General features: G+C 38.7%; 1 protein-coding gene across 1 annotated transcript in view; it reads right to left on the bottom strand.

The window, feature by feature from the left end:
* Positions 1 to 10,672, bottom strand: part of LOC140231821 (ubiquitin carboxyl-terminal hydrolase 31-like) — an 84,906-nt gene extending 74,234 nt beyond the window's left edge. The window contains exon 1 of the mRNA XM_072311973.1: positions 9,170 to 10,672. Coding sequence (XP_072168074.1) covers positions 9,170 to 10,588 — 1,419 coding nt within the window. The 5' untranslated portion in view covers positions 10,589 to 10,672. The remainder of the gene's footprint in view (positions 1 to 9,169) is intronic.
* Between the last annotated feature and the right edge of the window lie 8,734 nt (positions 10,673 to 19,406).

Here is a 19,406-nt window from a genome sequence, read left to right as displayed (position 1 = left end):
AAGACCACCGAGGAAAAAAAAAAAAGGAGAAAGAAAGAAGGAAAAACAGGGGTGATGAACGTGTGGCGCCAAAATTGTGCCTCTCTCGAAAATTGACATTTGATGAGGGAAATGACCTTTATGATCCTTGGGTACACAATGCTTTCAGCATTTTGCAGGGTACACCGTGCATGACACAAGAGCTCACAATGCTCTTGACTCAGACAGGGCAATGAAAAAACATAAATAATTAATGTGTATCTTCACAGCTACCTTTAACTGTATGGGAGTAGCATCAGTGCTGTAGTAGTCCTCAATATTTTTGGAAAACAATGCTATCGTATAAATTGATTATGATATCGAATAAACATGGTATAATATGTACATATAAAAATGGCTTTTAAAAAAACTAAAAACAGAAAAAACAAATGCAGTTTGCATACTTGGGTGTGAGAAGCTAAATTCATGCTTTGACTTTGTAGCTTTGTATTTTCAATTTCACGATTGTTTCAAAATCAAGCAATTGGTAATTCATCTTTAAGTGCTGCTATACTTCATAATGAAAAGTAAAAACTATAATGTGCCAAGTATCATCATAAAGTCATCTACTGCTAAAATGATCATATCCTAGACTAACGAAGAAAATTCCCTTGCTATATTTGTACTTTACATATCACCCCAAGAACTGATTTTTATTACAAAATGTAAGTCAATACTAAAAAAAATAATAATGATAATGATAATGATATAATAATAATATAATAGGAAATATTGGTATGGGCATGTTTTGAGATATCAGGGGCCTACCTCATAATGAGGTTTGCACTTATATTTGTTGGATTAATTACAGTTGTTATGGTAACAGTCTGTAAATGATTCACTAGTTAGAATTAAGAAAGATGATGCCCCACTTATAACAATTATTGCAAATTTAGATACAAGAACTGTATCAAAACTCCATGTGAAATGGGTCCCAGGTACCAAAAACAACTGACAACTATTTCTTACAGTAGTACTTTCACAACTTTAATACCAATAATGAGAACTAGAGAGGTAGTAATTTTGTACAAATTTTGTGGAGTTACAGTGTAAAAGGAAAAAAAGTTGGCAATATTCAATTCCACTCCTTATAACTCGTGTAAAATTCAGACAGACTGAATGACCTTGTTCCCTTAAACTGGACAATTATAAACCAAGAAATTTCAGTAACAAGTTAAAGAGTAAAAATTCAAAGTTTGACATGTACATGCTTCCACAAAACTCAATCACAAATGAGACATACATGTACAACGTATGCAATAAGATGAGTTACATGTTCTGCATATTGACGCTACCACATCAAGTGCTTACATACAGTGTACATGTACGAGTACCATTCATGGTTTGTCAATAATGCAGCGCTCTCAGCTATACCTGCAACACCTCACATCTACTGTAATCATTGCTAAATCATTTCAACATTTGATACCGGTATGTGGAATTACTGAATTTCATCTCTGTATAACTCTGATAAAATCTATAGACAGCCACTTTTGAATGACTTCCACACAAATGATTGGGTCAAACTTGTGAGGCCATGATATCAAGGCATACGGTAATCTTATCATAAATTGCGCATACATTGTACATCACTCCAGTGCAGTTAAAATGTTGAAAACTGTAAAATGCCATATTTTCTTAGTGTTGATCATATCCTGATGAAGACTATTCAAAATATAAATTACTCATTTATAGATTTTCCCCTATAACCCATTGAGGACGAGTTCCGAGTATACTCGGGTAGGTGTCTATGGGAAATGAGTGTTGTAGCAAAAGCAGTCTGTCCTCAATGGGTTAATGCTTGTCCTGTTAGTGGAAGCTTAACCACTTTGTACATATTGTCACTATAACTAAAGGCAACATGCATTGACACTCACCATGGTGTTAAGGTACCTTCTTGTCTCACACAATGTGCCTCACATGAGTTTCAACAAGTATACTTCTCACCTTGTTGCCTGCTCCCCCTTGAACAATGAACTGAGCCTTGTTTGAAGCAGTTGTCTTCTTGTCAAATTCTAATTCTGAACATGCCCTGTGTTCAATTATTCCATGTGAGTTTCAGTGTGTGAGTCACCTTCTTGCCTTCTCGTTGCAACAAGGTACCTCAGAGGCAAGTTTGAACAAGGCACCTTGAACTCACCTTTTCATCCTAAAAAAGAGCACCATGTAGAGTTAGGAGAAGTTGCCTTTTTACCTTTTCATCTCAAAGACAGTGCTTTAATACAAAACATTCAAGTTCGAACAAGTCACCTTGGCACCAAAAGACTTTTGAGAAGTTGCCTTCTCATCCTGGATATGGGGCCTGATAATTAGAAGTTTGAATAAGTGACCTTCTCACCACAAATACTGTAAGCTTCTGCATTGTCTGCTTTCAACTGACAGAGATAATGTACCATCTCTTCACTGTAGACCCGAGAGAGATAGTGAAGTACGAACAGTACCTACAGAGTTCGGTATGACACATTTCCTTTGTTGCTTTGAATTTTGAGAGAGCAATAGACAGATAGATAGAGATAGATAGATAGATAGATCTAGATAGATAAAGAGAGATGGATTGGTATTATGGACAAAAGAGCATAATTATTATTTTTTTTTTTAATCAGTTATAAAAGCTGAGGATGTGGGGGTCAACTATGAACATATTTGTATGCTAGTGTGCAGTAAGTTTACATTAAACCCTTTTAATAAAAGGGGATAGAATGAAACATGATACTTTACTAGCTGATTCATCAGCTCTTTACACATTGTATTCATATTTCTAGAGCACAAATATCAAACAAGTTCACAAACTATATGGTTCCTCATCAAACACGGCTGAGTAAATGTTTGCACCATTGGCTAGTATTAAAAGCAGGCAAAACAAAATATTTGCCGAAGCAGCTTGTCTTGGGCCCACAACACTACACAGTGTATTAGTCTGATCCCATTCTCTCTTCAACAGGAAGAGACATTTTTTTTTTTGTTGAAGCCAATGCTTTTCATATCAAACACAGTCACACTGGAGGGGGCAAGGGCAGTATCCATTCAAAAAGAATCAATCTAATGAAATATAACTGTACTTTCAAGTAAACGGAAGAACAGAGAGTATCTGTCCAGATGAAATATCTATATTCCCCGTGGTGCATTCACTTCCATCAGCACTATAGTCTAGCTTGTTTAAACACAACTATACTGACCAAGCAGCATCTCAGGTTTGGATTTGGGGCAGTGAAATCCTGCAGGATCAAACTTTTCATAATGTTGATTCTGAGAAAACACCGAAGTGACAAACTAATGTCATATTTCAAGCTCCATGCTTTGCAGAAAGCTCACATAAGGACAACACTCTTTGTACTAAATTAAAATTACCAGTGAATTCTTGACTCAGGCAGGGTTTAGAGTATGAGACTACGCTGGTATTATATATAATGAACAAGCATCAAGTCAGCTAGGCATTCAACTTTCATCTCAATCCGCTCCAGGCTTTTATGAAATTAACAACAAGGTCCAAGTGAATAGGCAGAGGATAGGTCCATTAACTTTAGTCTGGGCACACAAACCATTTCTATCATTTTCCCCAAAACAAACCTAATTCATGACTCAACTGCAAGTTTCACATTCTTCTTGTAAACTATGCATCTTTGAAGGATGTCACCAATCATTACGAAGTTGTAGCTAATGCACAGAATTCATTATATCAGTGGTAAAGAAACCAAGTCAGTTTGCAATCAAGCACATCACCGCCTCCAACCGTAGACTACTACTCGATGTGACCGTTAATCTGAACTAGATATGAAAGCTCCACTTCAAAGGCTGCACTCTCTCAGATGCCACTGAATGCACTAGATACTGTTAAGTACAACATGTGCTGTGCATCCATGCATCTCATGATGGCTACATCTATGCAAATGAGATCTTACCCCCCCCCCCCACATTCCAAGAAGAGAAAATTCTGCTTTAAAGGCACATGAGTCCTCTCCTCTTGTTTCTGAGTACACTGTCTAGTTGCATACACATAGTAGATAACACATAATGTACATTTCATTCAGCAACATTTGCTGATATTTTCCACCCTGTGGTTTCACACATCATTTATCATATTCACATACCTCACTACACCATTGTTACTCTCTTCCCTCCCCCCCCCCCCCCCCTCTCTCTCTCTCTCTCTCTCTCTGTCATTGATAGTACCGGTAATTCTGGCACAACTATCATTTCTAAAAACTTTCACTGAGAAACATTATCCTCTACTTGAAGAAGGCACATATTATGCCAATTTGCTGAGTCTGGCAGGGTAGAAAGAAAATACAGTCAACCTTGCTTAAGTCGACCTCGCATTTAAGTCAAATAATCGCCCATGTCAAAGATCTTTTCTAGTCATCATATTCTCTTTACATTCCATGGATTTGAATCCCTCATAAGTCAAATTTTCTCTCAGTTGAAGCTACAGATTTCTTCAGTCCAAACAGATTTGACTTTAAAAGGGAAAGTTGCCTATAATTGCATTTATAAAGTGCACAGGCAAAAAAAAAAAAATATGCAACTTAACACAAAATACAATAATTCTAAGAATCCAACAATCCCCTTGATGTTCATAAGATGTACTTGCACACGGTGCCACTGAATTTTAGAAGAGAAGAAAGACAAACTTACACAGACAAACTGTCAGACAAATAAATAGAGGTAGGGCGAGATGGATGACAGGTTGGATACATGGAGTCAGGAATGACACCACATTTTACTATGCTTTTATTTTTTTCCTACAACGTACAATGTACGTGTATTTACAGGGATCGTATAGTTTTGGTTGAGACCATATTTCAGGTTTCTAACATTTTTTGGTGAGATAATGAGAAACCTCTTATGAAATATGAAAGAGCATGTAATTCCATGAGGAATTCATTTTTGAAATGGCTGAGATTATTACCAAAACAGTGCGATGTTAATAAAGTGTGGGACCCACACTTTTTTTTTTTTACGATCGCTTTGTTTTACTTTGTTTTTGGATGTTCAGCCATTCCAAACCCGATTTTCATCAAATAAACTTTGAATTCCTCTTAGAATAGTATGCTCTGTACTGTGTATTTCATAACCTTGTGTTTTCTTGGTATCTCGTTAAAAGTTAAAAGCCCAATTCTCATCTCCACCAATACTGTACCATCCCTTTAACCATCATTTACAGAGTACTTTGTTTTGCTCAAGGACCAATCATTGAAAAAAGATGAAATATATTGCCTTCTGTGGAAAATATAACATGCACATGAACAACTTTAACTAAATGTTAATCTGGGGGAAAAAATCTACTGATCTACGAGGAAGCATTTTTTTTTTCTTTAGTGAAATCACCGAGATGATAAGGATAAAAAATGCTTGAGTGAAATTGGAAGATGGTGAAGAGAGATAAGAGCATTATATCTTCCATGATATGGGCAACTCCAATCATTTACAGCCATCTTGTTATTTACTGAAGTACTCTTTGCTTGTTTTCTTCCTGACCTTTCATTCTGAGTGACATTATTTTTGTATTGAAATGTATGGTAAAACATTCTCAACTCCACTGACATTATGCCAGGTTGTGTGAATCTCAACGCAGACAGTGGAACACATAGGTCGGTAAGAAAATATCCAATTGCACATTGAGATTTAAGCTCGATTACGTTTCCTGCAAGTGTGACCAGGTTTGGGCGCAACTTCGATACTCGTGTTACGGCACCTGACGCTGACTTGTGACACCCGAGGTGCCAAACTGGCCCACACATTTCCAGAATTAGCCCTCAGAAGCTTGCAGCAGCTGCAACCCTGTCACAATCAGCAGACACCTTAGCCAGTGATTAGCTGAGATAATATTTTTACAGTATTTATCTGCGGCAGCTCAGACTCCTTGTAAACTTGAAGAGGCCACTGGCTGAATACCGCAAGGACAGACTTATCACGAGCACATCTTCCGATCTTTATGTAATCAGTATACACGTATCTGATTCGCCAGGTACACTTGTAGTACTGGCTGCTCTTCAGTAATGACCATCAATCTAAAAACAAAACAAAAAACAAAAAAAAACCAACAAACTCTCCAGATGATAGGTGATATGAAAAGTGGGATTTGGAATCACTGCACTCTTAGTTTTATATAAAACAAAAAAAAAGTATGCTTTTTTCTTCATATCTACATGTATGAATATCATTCAATACTATTTCATATTTCTCTATTATTATTATTATTATTATTATTATTTATTCGGCAATTGCAAAACAATACAAGTGACGACAGAGAAACAAATAAAACAAGCAAAACACAAGAAAACAAAGTGTCAGGCTTTCCCTGTTGAGCTTCCCTATCTTCTAGAATGATACCAAAAATGAACAGTCATGTAAAACTGTTTCTTCTAAAACATTTGTCTCCTAAGTCTAAATGAACAAAACTGATAGAACATATTCCATTTTAAAATGGAGAACTGGATTGTTAGCAGTGTCTACATGACGTTCACTGTAGAAAAAACATGGGCTCATAAATTCAAGCTCTTGAATCAAAAAGCACATTATATCAGTACATATTTTTCTCTAAGTTAGTCTAAGTGCACTTATTCAATATTTCACATTACATGGTATGTGATAAAAATTTTTTAAAAACAAAGCAAACAAGTGCTTAGACTTTTTTTTTTCATTTTTACAATTTACAGTTTGTGTGGGTGTCTATTTTTTCTCTCTCTCCTTCTCTCTCTTTCTCTGATTTGTAATTCTAACTTTCATTCAGCCATACTTTATACATCACATTTCATTCTGGTGTGGCTTGATAAAGCAGTACTGTGTAAAGGCAGGTGGTCCTTCTGTAGTTGATAAAGTTATGAATGGAAAAGATCAGCCACAGTGAATGTAAAACCAGGGAGGTGGTGTAAAACTGTGTGGTTGCCCTGTGCAAAGTGAGGAAGGGGTGGGGGAGGAGGATTTGTTAACCTGACAAGCCAATAAATGATGCATAAAATTTGATGATACGCTGTACACTGCACACTGCAAGCCAGCAAGCATGCCAGAAGCATAATTCGTATAATGTATGTTATAGATCTATAGCCACAAAACCTGGTCATGGAGAGCTTTACCATGAACATCAGCTGCTCTGCCAGATGCTTGACATATCACACAGTACCATCACAATTCAAAGAGCTGCCATGGTGAGGAGGGGGAGGGGGTTAGAAGAGGAAGAGGAGGAGGAGGTAGAGGAGGAGGAAGATATCAGCCAGTCCTACTGTCATTTCTCCCAGCCCCACCAGGGAAGTGAGACTTTTCACTTCCCTGCTGGTCCCACAATGGTTGGCAAAGTTTCTGCAGAAATCAAGTTGGTCTTGCAACAGAATGGTAACGACTTGTATAGTATGGTACAAAAAACACAAGTTTTATAAAGAGAGTGCAACATCAACATCACTGCTCATAATCCTCAGATAAACAATTTGTGTCCTTACTGTCATCATAATCATGATCATTATAAAAAAATGCTTCTGCTACGGGAATAATCAGTTATCATTAATTTGTCTATGAATTCATAATACGTGAAGGCAAGGCTCAGTGCAGTGCCTGTTGTCATGGCCTTGTGTATATTCAAACAAATTACATAAGGGCTATTAATTCTCAAACAAATTATGAGTCACGAGGCAGGGTTGGATAATATCATTTTGTCAATCCATGTTACTTTCATGATATCATGGGATTAAATTAAAAACGTGATATTTCTGCATAATATCTGGAATCACCATAATGACAGAATCTCCTGCCAATAAGGGGTACATAAACAGTGTATCAATTTGACCCACATCTACAATTGTACATATAACTGCAATGAAAAACAAACAGAGGAAAAAAACAAACAAACAACAGATATATTGTGTGTATTGATATTCAGGCCCAGAGATATTCATGGAAGTAGATCAAGACTGCCTTTATCATGATGATCTTGAAATGTTCAAGTTTTTGTGGGACCATGTGCTATGACGCCGGGGTCACAAGAAGCCATGCACTAGAACTCCTGACTTTTCTGGTCAAGTGGTACTTGTTGATAAGAACAATTCTGTGTCTTATCAGCAATGATAAGCAATGTGTGAACAAGCTCTTGGTTAGAGGAGGAAGTCTCATATCGTGGACAGTAGCTACCATCAATGGTACCATACTTGTAGTGTGAACGAACCTTTCACATAGCTTTTGACCTGTAAGTAGGCTATGACAATAACTCTGTTAAAGATTTACTAGTGTCGTGTTGTTGGTGCATTGTTTCTTGCTTTTGAAGTTTTCATTTTGTCTGAGATCACATGTACAGATGTCTGCTTAGAAATTGGTTCATCCCTAGCCCCAAGCTCTATCCTGCTCTTGAAGAGATGCCCTCAGTATTGAAATAATGCAATAACAGTATGTGTGGTAATATTCAAGAAATTGGATGACACTTCATAATATCATTTTAATCAACTCCTTCTTCTTCTCTATAGCTCGATGTGCCAGGCTGCTACCATTCACTGACTACTAGTATTGCCAGTCAAGTGACACAGACTACGAGGGGTTGGCATCTTCAAACTGTTTTCCTGTGCAAGTCTGTGAAATGTTTAGTAAATGTTTAGTTGTCAACATGTAGGGATGCATCACATAAACCTACATAAACAGTAATCTAAGATTCTATCTCCTTGAAGATTTACACTCCGTGTAACAAATTGCTGTTTTTGCCTTTTGGACATCAGCAAGACATGTTGTCTTTCCTGGAAAGTCATTGGTTCCTCCTAGTGGTGCTATATCATTTAACAATAATGCAAGCTAAAATCAAATCCATAACAGAAAAATAAAAACATTTATGAAAATGAAGTTTTCATGCATTTATAAGCAAATCTATACTGGAGTCTCTGTGTTGAATATAAAGTGGTATTCTGCTACAATTATGTACTTTCAAAAGGGCCACTAGCCAAACTGGAATAATTAAACAAAAACATTAAAACACAAACCGTCACAAGAAAGACTTAATCTAGCCCAATAAATTCAAAGGTAAATTTGGCCTTATACACCCACAGTTTTAAAGATTTCTAAGCAAACACATCAGGCAGATTTTCAACTCTAAAATACATTAGGGTAATTAACCTACATTTTATAATGGCAGAGGAAAATTAAATACAATTATGGTGAATTAAATTTTTTTTCCCATTACCTTCAGTTGTTTGTACTTTTTCTTTGCTGCACTGTTCAAGTCCTCATGCACTTTATCCAGCAGCCAGATGAGAAACTCTTGTGCATCATGTTGTTCATTCCCACGATACTGACTTCCATGCTTGGCAACTGTTCGCTTGAATTCTGTTGTGTGGTGTGGCGAGTACTTGCAGCCCCATATTGCCCTCAGAAGAACTGCAAGTTGTTCGGTGACTTCTCCCTTCGTTCCAAATTTTTTGCTCACTTTCTTCGTGCGATGCAGATCGGTGCGGTACTGTTCCAGGACAAAATACTCTGCAAGCAAATCGGTGTTGCTCAGACACTGGACGATGGCATTCATGAAGCACGTGTTACCATGGTTACGGAGACCGGAGAGACCAGGAACACGTCCATGTAGGAGGACAGGGCTGCAGGGGGGAGACATGGGGGAGAACTGCTCAGCGTCGCCATTGGCAATGACACTTCCAGCTAACCCTTCCTGCTCTTGCGAAGGGCCAGATGATTTGGTGTCCTCCATGCTTCCAATCTGACGCACCATCTTCTGGATCAGTGATCCAAAGGCCTTGAAAGATGGCTTCCGGGAGAGCTTCTTCTTTCCGGGACTGCCGACAGATGAAGAGAAAGAAGAGTTCAGACTGTCATCATGGTCACTCCCACTGCTGTGTTTGGTAGGAGTGTTGGAACTCGACACTGAGCGAGACAAGATGGGCCGGGGGCTAGACTCTCTGTTGTAACCACGGTAACGGTCATTTCCCACTGAACCACTGCTATGTTGTATTGATGTTGTTCTTGATTCAGTGTGTGACAGCCTAGAACCACTCTGGGACTGGTGTATTGTTTGTGACGCCCTGTATGCATAGTCTTCAGACCCTAGGTGAAAACTAGCAGCTCTTGTCACAGATGAAAGGTATTCTCTTTGGCCATTTTCTCTGTGGTGAAGGACCTCACGCATGTCCTCTCTCTGGGTATACTGATGCAGCTGGTTCGTGCCAAATGCTTGCTGCTGACTGTGGGGATAACTGAAAGGATTAACATCTCCATAGCTGTGGCCATTTAATAAGTGTCTCTGAGTCCTTCCTTTGGCCCTCACTGAGCGGGGCAAACTAGCTGTTTTACGCTTCCACAATTCATCTCCGGAATGAGTTTCCATTGCTACTGCTGCATGTCTTGATGGTGGAGCTCTCGATTTATTCCACTGGGTATTATTGTAATCCATGTGTGAGGAGTGTTGCCTTGAATATCCGTTCACGTATTCCTCAGTAGTGTTTCGAGAGCCGTAGCTCCGATCACCTCGCGAACCCCGAGCGTAGGCTTGCGGCATAGCAGCCGCTGTGCTCCCGTTGATTTGCTGTTGTCCCCCATCAGACTCGTTGAGTGCGGCATCGGACACAGAACGTCCGTAAACGGAACGACTGGCCATTTCTCTAGACTGTAAATACAATCTCACTCCACTACATACTAAGATCCTGACCGAATCATTTCGTTTAGTCCCTTTTTAAGACTGCTAAAACGGTGAAACATAAGGTCCCCTTTTCCTGGCCATATCCCTTTCTAGGATACCGCGCAATGTCAAGCTTCGATGATGATGCAGAGAGAAAGAGATTATCATCAGAGTGGTAGTGCTCGTACCTCACTGCATGTATGGGCTGCGCTGATGAGGAGGCGAGCGCTTCTAAACGCACGCAGAGCTACATGTCGCCGCAGCAAATGATTGTTGCACTGTGGTACTTGTGGAGCTGTGCGTTTGTTTATTGATACCATTCTGCAGGTACAGGTGCAGCTGTTCATCCCCCTCTGCTCTGCATCCGTACTTGGATGGAGTGGTGGTATGCAAGTCGGAGGAGTTTTCAAGGATGGTTGCTGAGACGAAAGGGGATATGTATTAATAAAATCATGTATCACTTAAATGTTAGCTTGCTGCAATACTGAACTATTACTAGTATATCGGTTTTCCGTCACCATGCACTCAACTTTGCGCTGGGGGGGGGGGGGGGGGGGCCGGGGGGGGGGGTGGTCAATAGGGATTGGTGACTCAAAAAGTGCAATTGAAGGTTCAAGAAAATACCATCAACGGTTGGAAGGATGGGGGCGGACGGCAGCCCTGTACATGATGTATGTTGATGAAAATGAATAATTCTTTGCGATATGCAGGCACACCATATCTGATAGCGGGAAGAATTTCTTCAGATAAGCCAGGTCACCTCCCAGTTCAGATCAAGACACACATTGTTTTCTGTCACGAACTTTGAAATTAAAAACATATTTTTGTTTACATTTTCTTGCTCTTCTTCCTTTTTTAAGTTTTGTTCTGAACGAAGTCTCCTCTATAGAAATCAAATAAATTATCAGAGACTGAATAAGATACAATTTACAAAATCAGAGTGAAGATTACTGTTCACCACGTCACCTAATAAGTAAACTTTTCTTAAGCATGTTTCAGGGCTACTGAAATACGTTTGGATTATGCAGGGCTGAATACACTTTACACCGTTTCTTCATGTCAAAGTGAAAGCAGAGGTGAAGAGCTCAGGGGTTGTGCCACAGAACTCTACAGTTCTGTGGGTTTTGTGCATGTCCGATGAAGAGGAAATCAAGAAAACATGGTCATCTGGTTCGTCGTAAGTGGCGCTATTTCACTTCACATTCTCATTCATCTCTTTTTAGGAGTTGAAGAAGACGTGCGCGGTGACTGTTTTCCGTAATAACACTGAGGCTGCACATAATCCTCATGGAAATTACCACAGACTTTTGATGATCATCGTTGATCATTGCCCGAATCCAATTACGAGGCTGATTTCATGAGAAAATCTTGATCTACAACTCACTGCCCTGCGTTTCATGATCTACTAGTACTTTACATTTTACAAATTCCCCATGGAAAACAGACAAGAAAAATAATTAAACAGAATTCTTCTATTATGCGACGGCAGCTCAGGTAAAATTGATGTCGTTAATCAACGTTGCCTCTGTATCTATAGAGGGTTCAAGCCCATGGTCTTCGAAGACATTACCTTATAGTGCCTGCAGACAAAGTCCACATCGTGCTCTATGCGTCAGACTTCAGTTTGAATCACAGTACAATTTTATCACTTTTAAAGAACGCATTGAAGAATGAATTAGATATAAGCAACGGGGGGGGGGGGGGACATTACTCAGTGAAGAATACTAGTGTACTCTAAACATGTCCTTTATTCATGAAGATATTACTAAGTCTACCATTGTCGTTTACTCTTTCCGGATAAGACGTCCACGCGTGTTACAACACTATTATCTTATAAAATATGCCCTAAGTTCAAGAAAGAAAAAAAAATGTGGTAGTCTCAAGTTAGTAAACACAAGCAGTTAAGCTTTGTCTGTCCAGCACCTTTTACAGATCGCACATACGCGGGAAACACTTCTCAACGACCTTATTATCAAATTCAATTGTACGTTGGTCACATGAAAGCCTTTTCCTTCTTCTTCGTCTTCTTTTTTTTTTCTTTTTAATTCCAAATGTAAATCTTTCATTGGTAACATATTCAAGAAATCAACAATTCATTATTGCATCCCCTTCATAATACATATTCATAACGAACATTAATTGGTTTAATTATGTTACCCAAATGGCTTTAGAAGAAAGAAAACAAAGCATTTATCTCAAACAAACTACGGTGCGACATTAATACACATATAGGTTTGTTTATCTGCTTGTTTGTTTGTGGGTTTTTCTTTTGGCGGGTGTGGGTGATTCAATTCCTCTTTCTACAGTACCTCCTGTACCACAATGCCTTATATCTTAGCAATCTCACGTTTTGTGTGTTAAAAATATTTTCTCCATAATCGAGAATAACCTTTCGTGGCATTTCCCAAAATTGGTAAAAGTATATGACATTGGCACTCTATTTAACAGCACACTCTGAAAATCCCGCATGTGCCAGTCAGCAATGCATGGGACAACTTTGAACATAAATATTGTATCAGCCTTCTGAAAATATTACTCTTACATCATGCAATACATTTTCTTATCAATGTATCTTCAAACCTTCGATAATATACAAAAACAAACAAACAAACAAACAACTCTATACAAAACTGAACTCTGTAATTACTATACTGATCGAATTCATACAATAGTGATTTCATTATTCGTTGTCGGCAACCAATACTTATGTACTTCAGTTATTCGTTGTTTTATGAAACAGTTTACTATCATAATTATAGTAACGTTAAAAAGTTTCACTCTCTATATAAAGATAGCTGACTGTCTCTTTCACTTACCGCCAGAATAAACCTTTTGATTATGATACTGTCTTGATAAGCTAAATAAAGCCCAATGGGTTTTGGCAAATTACCAGCTTATTACACTGCAGTCCTTGATGTTTTTGCTTGCCAATTTCCCCGTAACATCCACACACCGCATGCATGTGTAGAAGTCATCCCTTTAGTCCTGGTAGTGTATTTTCAATTCAATTCAAATGAAATTTTATTTCCAATAACACATGTTTTATTACAACAAAAATGCATTATGTATTAACTAATTTTTCGAAACAATTGCGTTAATGGAAAAGAGGGACCCACGTATATAAAAGACAAGCTTGTAGGAATGTGGCACGCAAACTTACAATAGAATGAAATTAATGTAACGGTACGGAAAAACACACATGCACACACAGGTACAAGACGCTCACAGTAAACAAGAACGTAGACAGGAGGGTTACAGCTCGTTATTCCGAAGGTTCGTTATTCCGAAGTTTCTTTAGTCCGAAGATTCGTTATTTCGAAAGTTCGTTATTCCGAAAATGTGATAAGGTTTGTTTTTCCGAAGGTTCACTAATCCGAAAATAAAAAAGGTTCGTTATTCCGAAGGTTCGTTAATCCGAAAATGGAAAAAGCTCGTTATTCCGAAGGTTCGTTACGAACCCTATTTCATTTCGGATCAACGAACCTTCGGAATAACGAACCTCTTTTTAGGTATAGGGAATTTGTGTGTTTCGGATTAACGAATCTTCGGAATAACGAACAGCACCTGACAGGACAAACAATGAGACAAAGGGAAAGGACTGGTTAGAAGGAGAAGGAAGGAGGGAAGGAAAAGAAGGAAAGGAGGAAGGGGAGGAAATGAGATGACAATATCATCATGACACTACAAATTATATTGATTTCTATAATAGTTTACAGTAGGTTATTTTTTCTTATTCCATATACCATATAACTGTTTTCTTTACTGTATGCATGATTATCTCTCTCTCTCTCTCTCTCTCTCTCTCTCTCTCTCTCTATATATATATATATATATATATATATATATATATATATATATATATTATGTAGGACCTATATATAGTTGTTGTTTTTTTTTTCATAAGATAAGTCATCATCAAAAGCACTTTGTATATGAATGTCAACCAAAACCTATTAGTACTTTGGGCACATAAATGAAGATGTGGATTTATATCTCACCTATTGATTATCATGCCACTCTTCATGAAAATCGGACACATTTACGAGTCCACGGGTCATAGAGCTCACGAATCATACAGCTCACGAGCTAGTAACAAGACCCACACCCCGAGCTTTACAGTCCACAGGCCAAAAGGTCCACGAGTGTGAATTCGATATTACATCACAGGATTTAATTTACGTGAAGTGCCGAGTTCATGAACCATTTTTTTGCTTATAGTGTCAAGCTCGTGGGCCCTATTTACCTAATGTCTATATAGTAGTGGGCCTGTTTCACTATATTTATAGCTTGTGGGCCTGTCTGACTTGGGGTCTAGCTCGTTGGCTTTATGATTCGTGGGCCGTATGACTCGTGAGTGTATGACTAATGGACCTTAATACAATCTATACTCGCGGGCCGCGCGGTTCGAGGGTGTTGAACTTGTGGAATATACTCATTGTAAACAGTATAGGCCTTACATCGTGAAAATATAGAGAGCGTATTACAGTATAACTAAACATTATAGGAGAACAGGAATATCATGTACATATACTGTACGAAAGATTGTATGGAAGGCTCCACTGAAAAGACATGCAATGCTTGTAATATGATATACTCATATCACAGGACTCGACATTACCGGTGGTCCGGGGCCACTAATAATAATATTGGTGTCGGGACATGCACATTTATGTTTGGGTTGCCCGATTGAGTAAATGAGTTTCAAAATTAATTGTTAATGTTTTGATTCGCACCACTATAGACATGTCTTTTTCGGGGCACCAAACTTTCAGATTCAAAGATTTTTGTGGCCCTATAGAACGAGCCATCAGACAAAAATGTTTGTGTCGAGCCCTGCTATATGATTATGAATGTGGACCCCTCTGAAGATGAAAACCAATACAAAAATAAGTTGAATTGAATTGAATTGAATTGAATTGAATTGAATTGATTTGAATTGAATTGAATTGAATTGAATTGAATTGAATTGAATCGAATCGAATTGAATTGAATTGAATTGAATCGAATTGAATTGAATTGAACTGAATTGAATTAAATTGAATTGAATTGAATTGAATTGAACTGAATTGAGTTGAACTGAATTAAATTGAATTGAATAACTTAAACTGCACTGGTCTTACACTCGACACACAGTGAACAGTTCCAGCACATGTATTTTCATATTTCACTTCACATCTATACATAATACTATAAAAAAATACAAACAAGCAAGATACAAAATATGATATAAAGTGGGTCATGATAAGAAAGTGTGTCAGCATAGTACATAAAAGACAATTCTCTTTAACATGTGAAATATTATGAAGGAACAGCAATAAGCAAAGCTTGTAACAGCGGGTTCCATAGGAAAAAAAGTACCAATGTAAATTCGTTCTGCAATGGAGATAGGACACTAAGTACCAGGGGCCGCGGAACGTTTTTCATTGTGGGGGGGGGGGGGGGGGGCTGCGGGACCGGGGGGGGGGGGAGGGGGGAGGGGTGGCAAGGTCAAGACCCCCCCCCCCCCCCCCCCCCGCTTTGACGGGAAGAATCTTAGGGCTGAATCTTTGGGAATTGAAATTCATGAGTGTTGTGATTTTTTCCCCATTTTTTTTTCGATTTTTTTTTTTTGACGAACCAAAAGTGTGGGGCTGCAGCCCCCAGCCCCCCGCTTCCGCGGCCCCTGAGTACCAATGACGAAACTATGATAAATGAAAGCTAAGTTCGGAAGCCCTCTTCAAGTGACAAGACTGACATGGCAATAACACAACAGAAGAGACAAGTGGAAAATAAAATTAACGGAGACAGCGACCTGCAGAAGTATATCGAAGTAGTTAATAGGCTGCATGAAGAGGGAAAGGAAAGTAGAGGAATTACAGAAATGACATGGGGAGAGACAAAGCAGTAGCAACTGTGTGCATTTGGGTATTATCATACATGTAGCAGCAATGAAATGAGGAACAATGTAGATTTTGCAATTGAAAAAGAACAACCCTATAATAATGTACAATAATGGTAATAATGATAATAATGATAGTAACAGTAGCAGTAGTAGTAGTAATCGTATTAGTACCCTCTAAAAAATCGAGTAAAGATGTTCACTCTTGAAGAAGTGAATAACAGAAAAGAGTGAATTTAGAGTGAAATTGGACTGATGTGTTTTGAGTGAAAATTGCACATTGTTAAACCTCAAAAGCTTAACCACATTCTATGTTATTAATTTTTTTCTGGTGCCACTTCCGGGGTGAAAAAAAGGGGGGGGGGGGGGGCAAAGTGGTTACACCCTATGTATTCCTATGTACATGTATGGTGCAAAAAAAAAAAAAAAAAAAAGGTGGGGGGGGGGGGGCGAGCCCATCCCCCTCCCCCCAGTTTGTTTTTCCCAGGTTTTGTTATGTTGGATCTATTTATATCTATTTTCCTCTGTATAGTGCCGACGAACCACTCTGTGTGTGTGTCTATGCGTGTGTGTGTGACCAACTGATGCTCTAGCGCATTTCAAATATCATTATGAGCGGGGGGGGGGGGGACCATGTTATCTTCAATGTTTCAGGGTTTTTCCCCTCGTACATTTGTATAATTATAAATGTATATATGTTATACAGTGTGTCTCCTGATCGGTATCAGGGAAACTCATACGTTGATTTATCTTGCCAAGGAACTGCGTACTGGGGAGGATTAATTTACATTGTTCAAAATTCGTTTCTGGTACATATATGTATGTGAGTGACGGAGGAGGAAAATAACTCAGGGGCAGATCCAGGAATTCTGTAAAGGGGGTGCAACTAATATTTCTGGTGCTACTTCTGGGTTCCATTCCATTTTTTCTTTTTTTTTAATTTCTTTTGTGTTTAACGAAAAATAAAGGGGGGGGGGGACGTGCGCGCCAGTTGCGCCCCCTCTGGATCCGCCCCTGTAAATGGTGATCTTCATGATGGAGGGTATGGTTTTTCATCAGTCTTGAGAGGCAATGGAGATGTCTCATCTATAAATCAAGTTTCCTTTCTATTGGGTCGCACTGCACATTAAACCTTGCCATTTTTTAGCGTTGTATATTACCATGTTAGTGTTGTTCATGTACGTACTTCTCGATCTCGGCTGGCTGGCCCTTTAAGATAGATTCATGTTGACGTGTTGTGGGTTTCTTTGCTGGTCAGTTAAGATCGAGAAGTCCATTCATAATGGGCCCCACTAACAAATTCTGCTTCTCATATCCATTTGCTTCATGTTCATTCATTACTGTGACTATGTCTGGTTTTCAATAAATTTAAATTGAAATCAAAATTCAAATGTTATAACTAGATTTTTTTTTTTTTAAATCACTGGTCTCAATAGTAAACAATACGCGTGCCAAACCTAACTTCCATTACTAACATCGAACTAATTTTGAGACAAATTGAACGTGTGTATGTAGACGTTGTTATATTTGAGTCAAGGTCTTATACAGTAACTATATTAATTTGAGGTCAAGATGAGCAATTCAAAGGCAGTGTTGTGACAGTTTCAGAATCACCGATGACAACTTGTTGCGCAATCCTTGCACAGACCTTGGAATTGTCTTTCTGCAGGTCGGAAGCGCCCTCTGTCATCATGGCACATTATACAGGTATTCATGATTTTTAGGGGGTTATAATATGTTGCTTTAATTATGACTTGAAAGAAATGCAAATATAAATTATTCATTATACAGAATAAACATTCAATTCAGGAAACAAATTACGGAAATTGTTATAGGATTGGCGCATTTATCACAACAAATGACAGTTCAATTATGATTGATTACCATTGTCTCTAAAATTAAATGGAATATTCCACTACACTCACTCGACTCGCTCATAGCCTCGCTAAACGCTCTCGCTCGCCGACTACACATGCGCAGCTCGCACCCCCATGTTGTGTCTACCTGGACAAACAGCTGCTATTTATGATGGCTGGAGCTGCAGAGAAACGATATTTTTGTGTTTTCAGTTCGTCCGTTGTCGACCTCTAGAATTTCGATGCGTTACATCAGAAACCAACTCCATAAAGGAGACTCCCGAATGAAAGCCAGTGGAGGGAAAATGCGTTTGCCAAAGGCAAGATTAGCTCGGACATGTTTGGGACCGCAAGTCGCTTGCAAGGTTACGTTACGTGGTTTATGTGCATAATATAGGAAGTGGATCTGCATGGTGTCTGTGCTGCAGTGTTTGTTGATCGTGTGAGAACCAACCCACTCGTCTCGGCTTACCCAACAGCCAGCTCACGTCACGCTGGTCCATTGCGATAATAGATAGGCCTATTTAGCTTTCAGTTAAAGGAACAGTTCAGTGTATTAAACCGCTATTGCATTTATCCTTTATATATAGCTGTAAAGTTCAAGTGTAATTTAAACAGTGTGTGCTCCTTTTGACCATAGAAAGTATAGTAGATCTAGGCCTACGATCTACGTGTCTGGCTAGTGAAGGTAAATTAATGATCGTTGATCGATGGTATTCAAAACTAGACGGTGGCTTCATTTCGTAGTGAATTATGTGATTAGATTCTGATGTGCTTCCATTGAGTATCACCTGGAATTGATATCGGGACATAGGTAGGCAAGTGTTTCGTGACGTGAGACGATCATCTGGACTGTGATGACAAGATGTAATGCGGATGATTCATACACGAAAGAGACGTGACCTGACAAAGTCGAAAGTACTGCTGTGGATGATGGATCAAACTTAGTTAACGTTGAGCAAAGGAAAGTGCTGGTTAATGTCTTTGTGCAACTATATATACCCAATCACTGAGATGTGATAAACACCATTTTGTCATTGAAAGCAGAGCGAAGGAAGCAGCT

This window comes from Diadema setosum, chromosome 8 (genome assembly GCF_964275005.1).
Source record: "Diadema setosum chromosome 8, eeDiaSeto1, whole genome shotgun sequence".
Lineage (NCBI taxonomy): Eukaryota > Metazoa > Echinodermata > Echinoidea > Diadematoida > Diadematidae > Diadema > Diadema setosum.
This window is presented reverse-complemented; position numbering and strand designations above follow the sequence as displayed.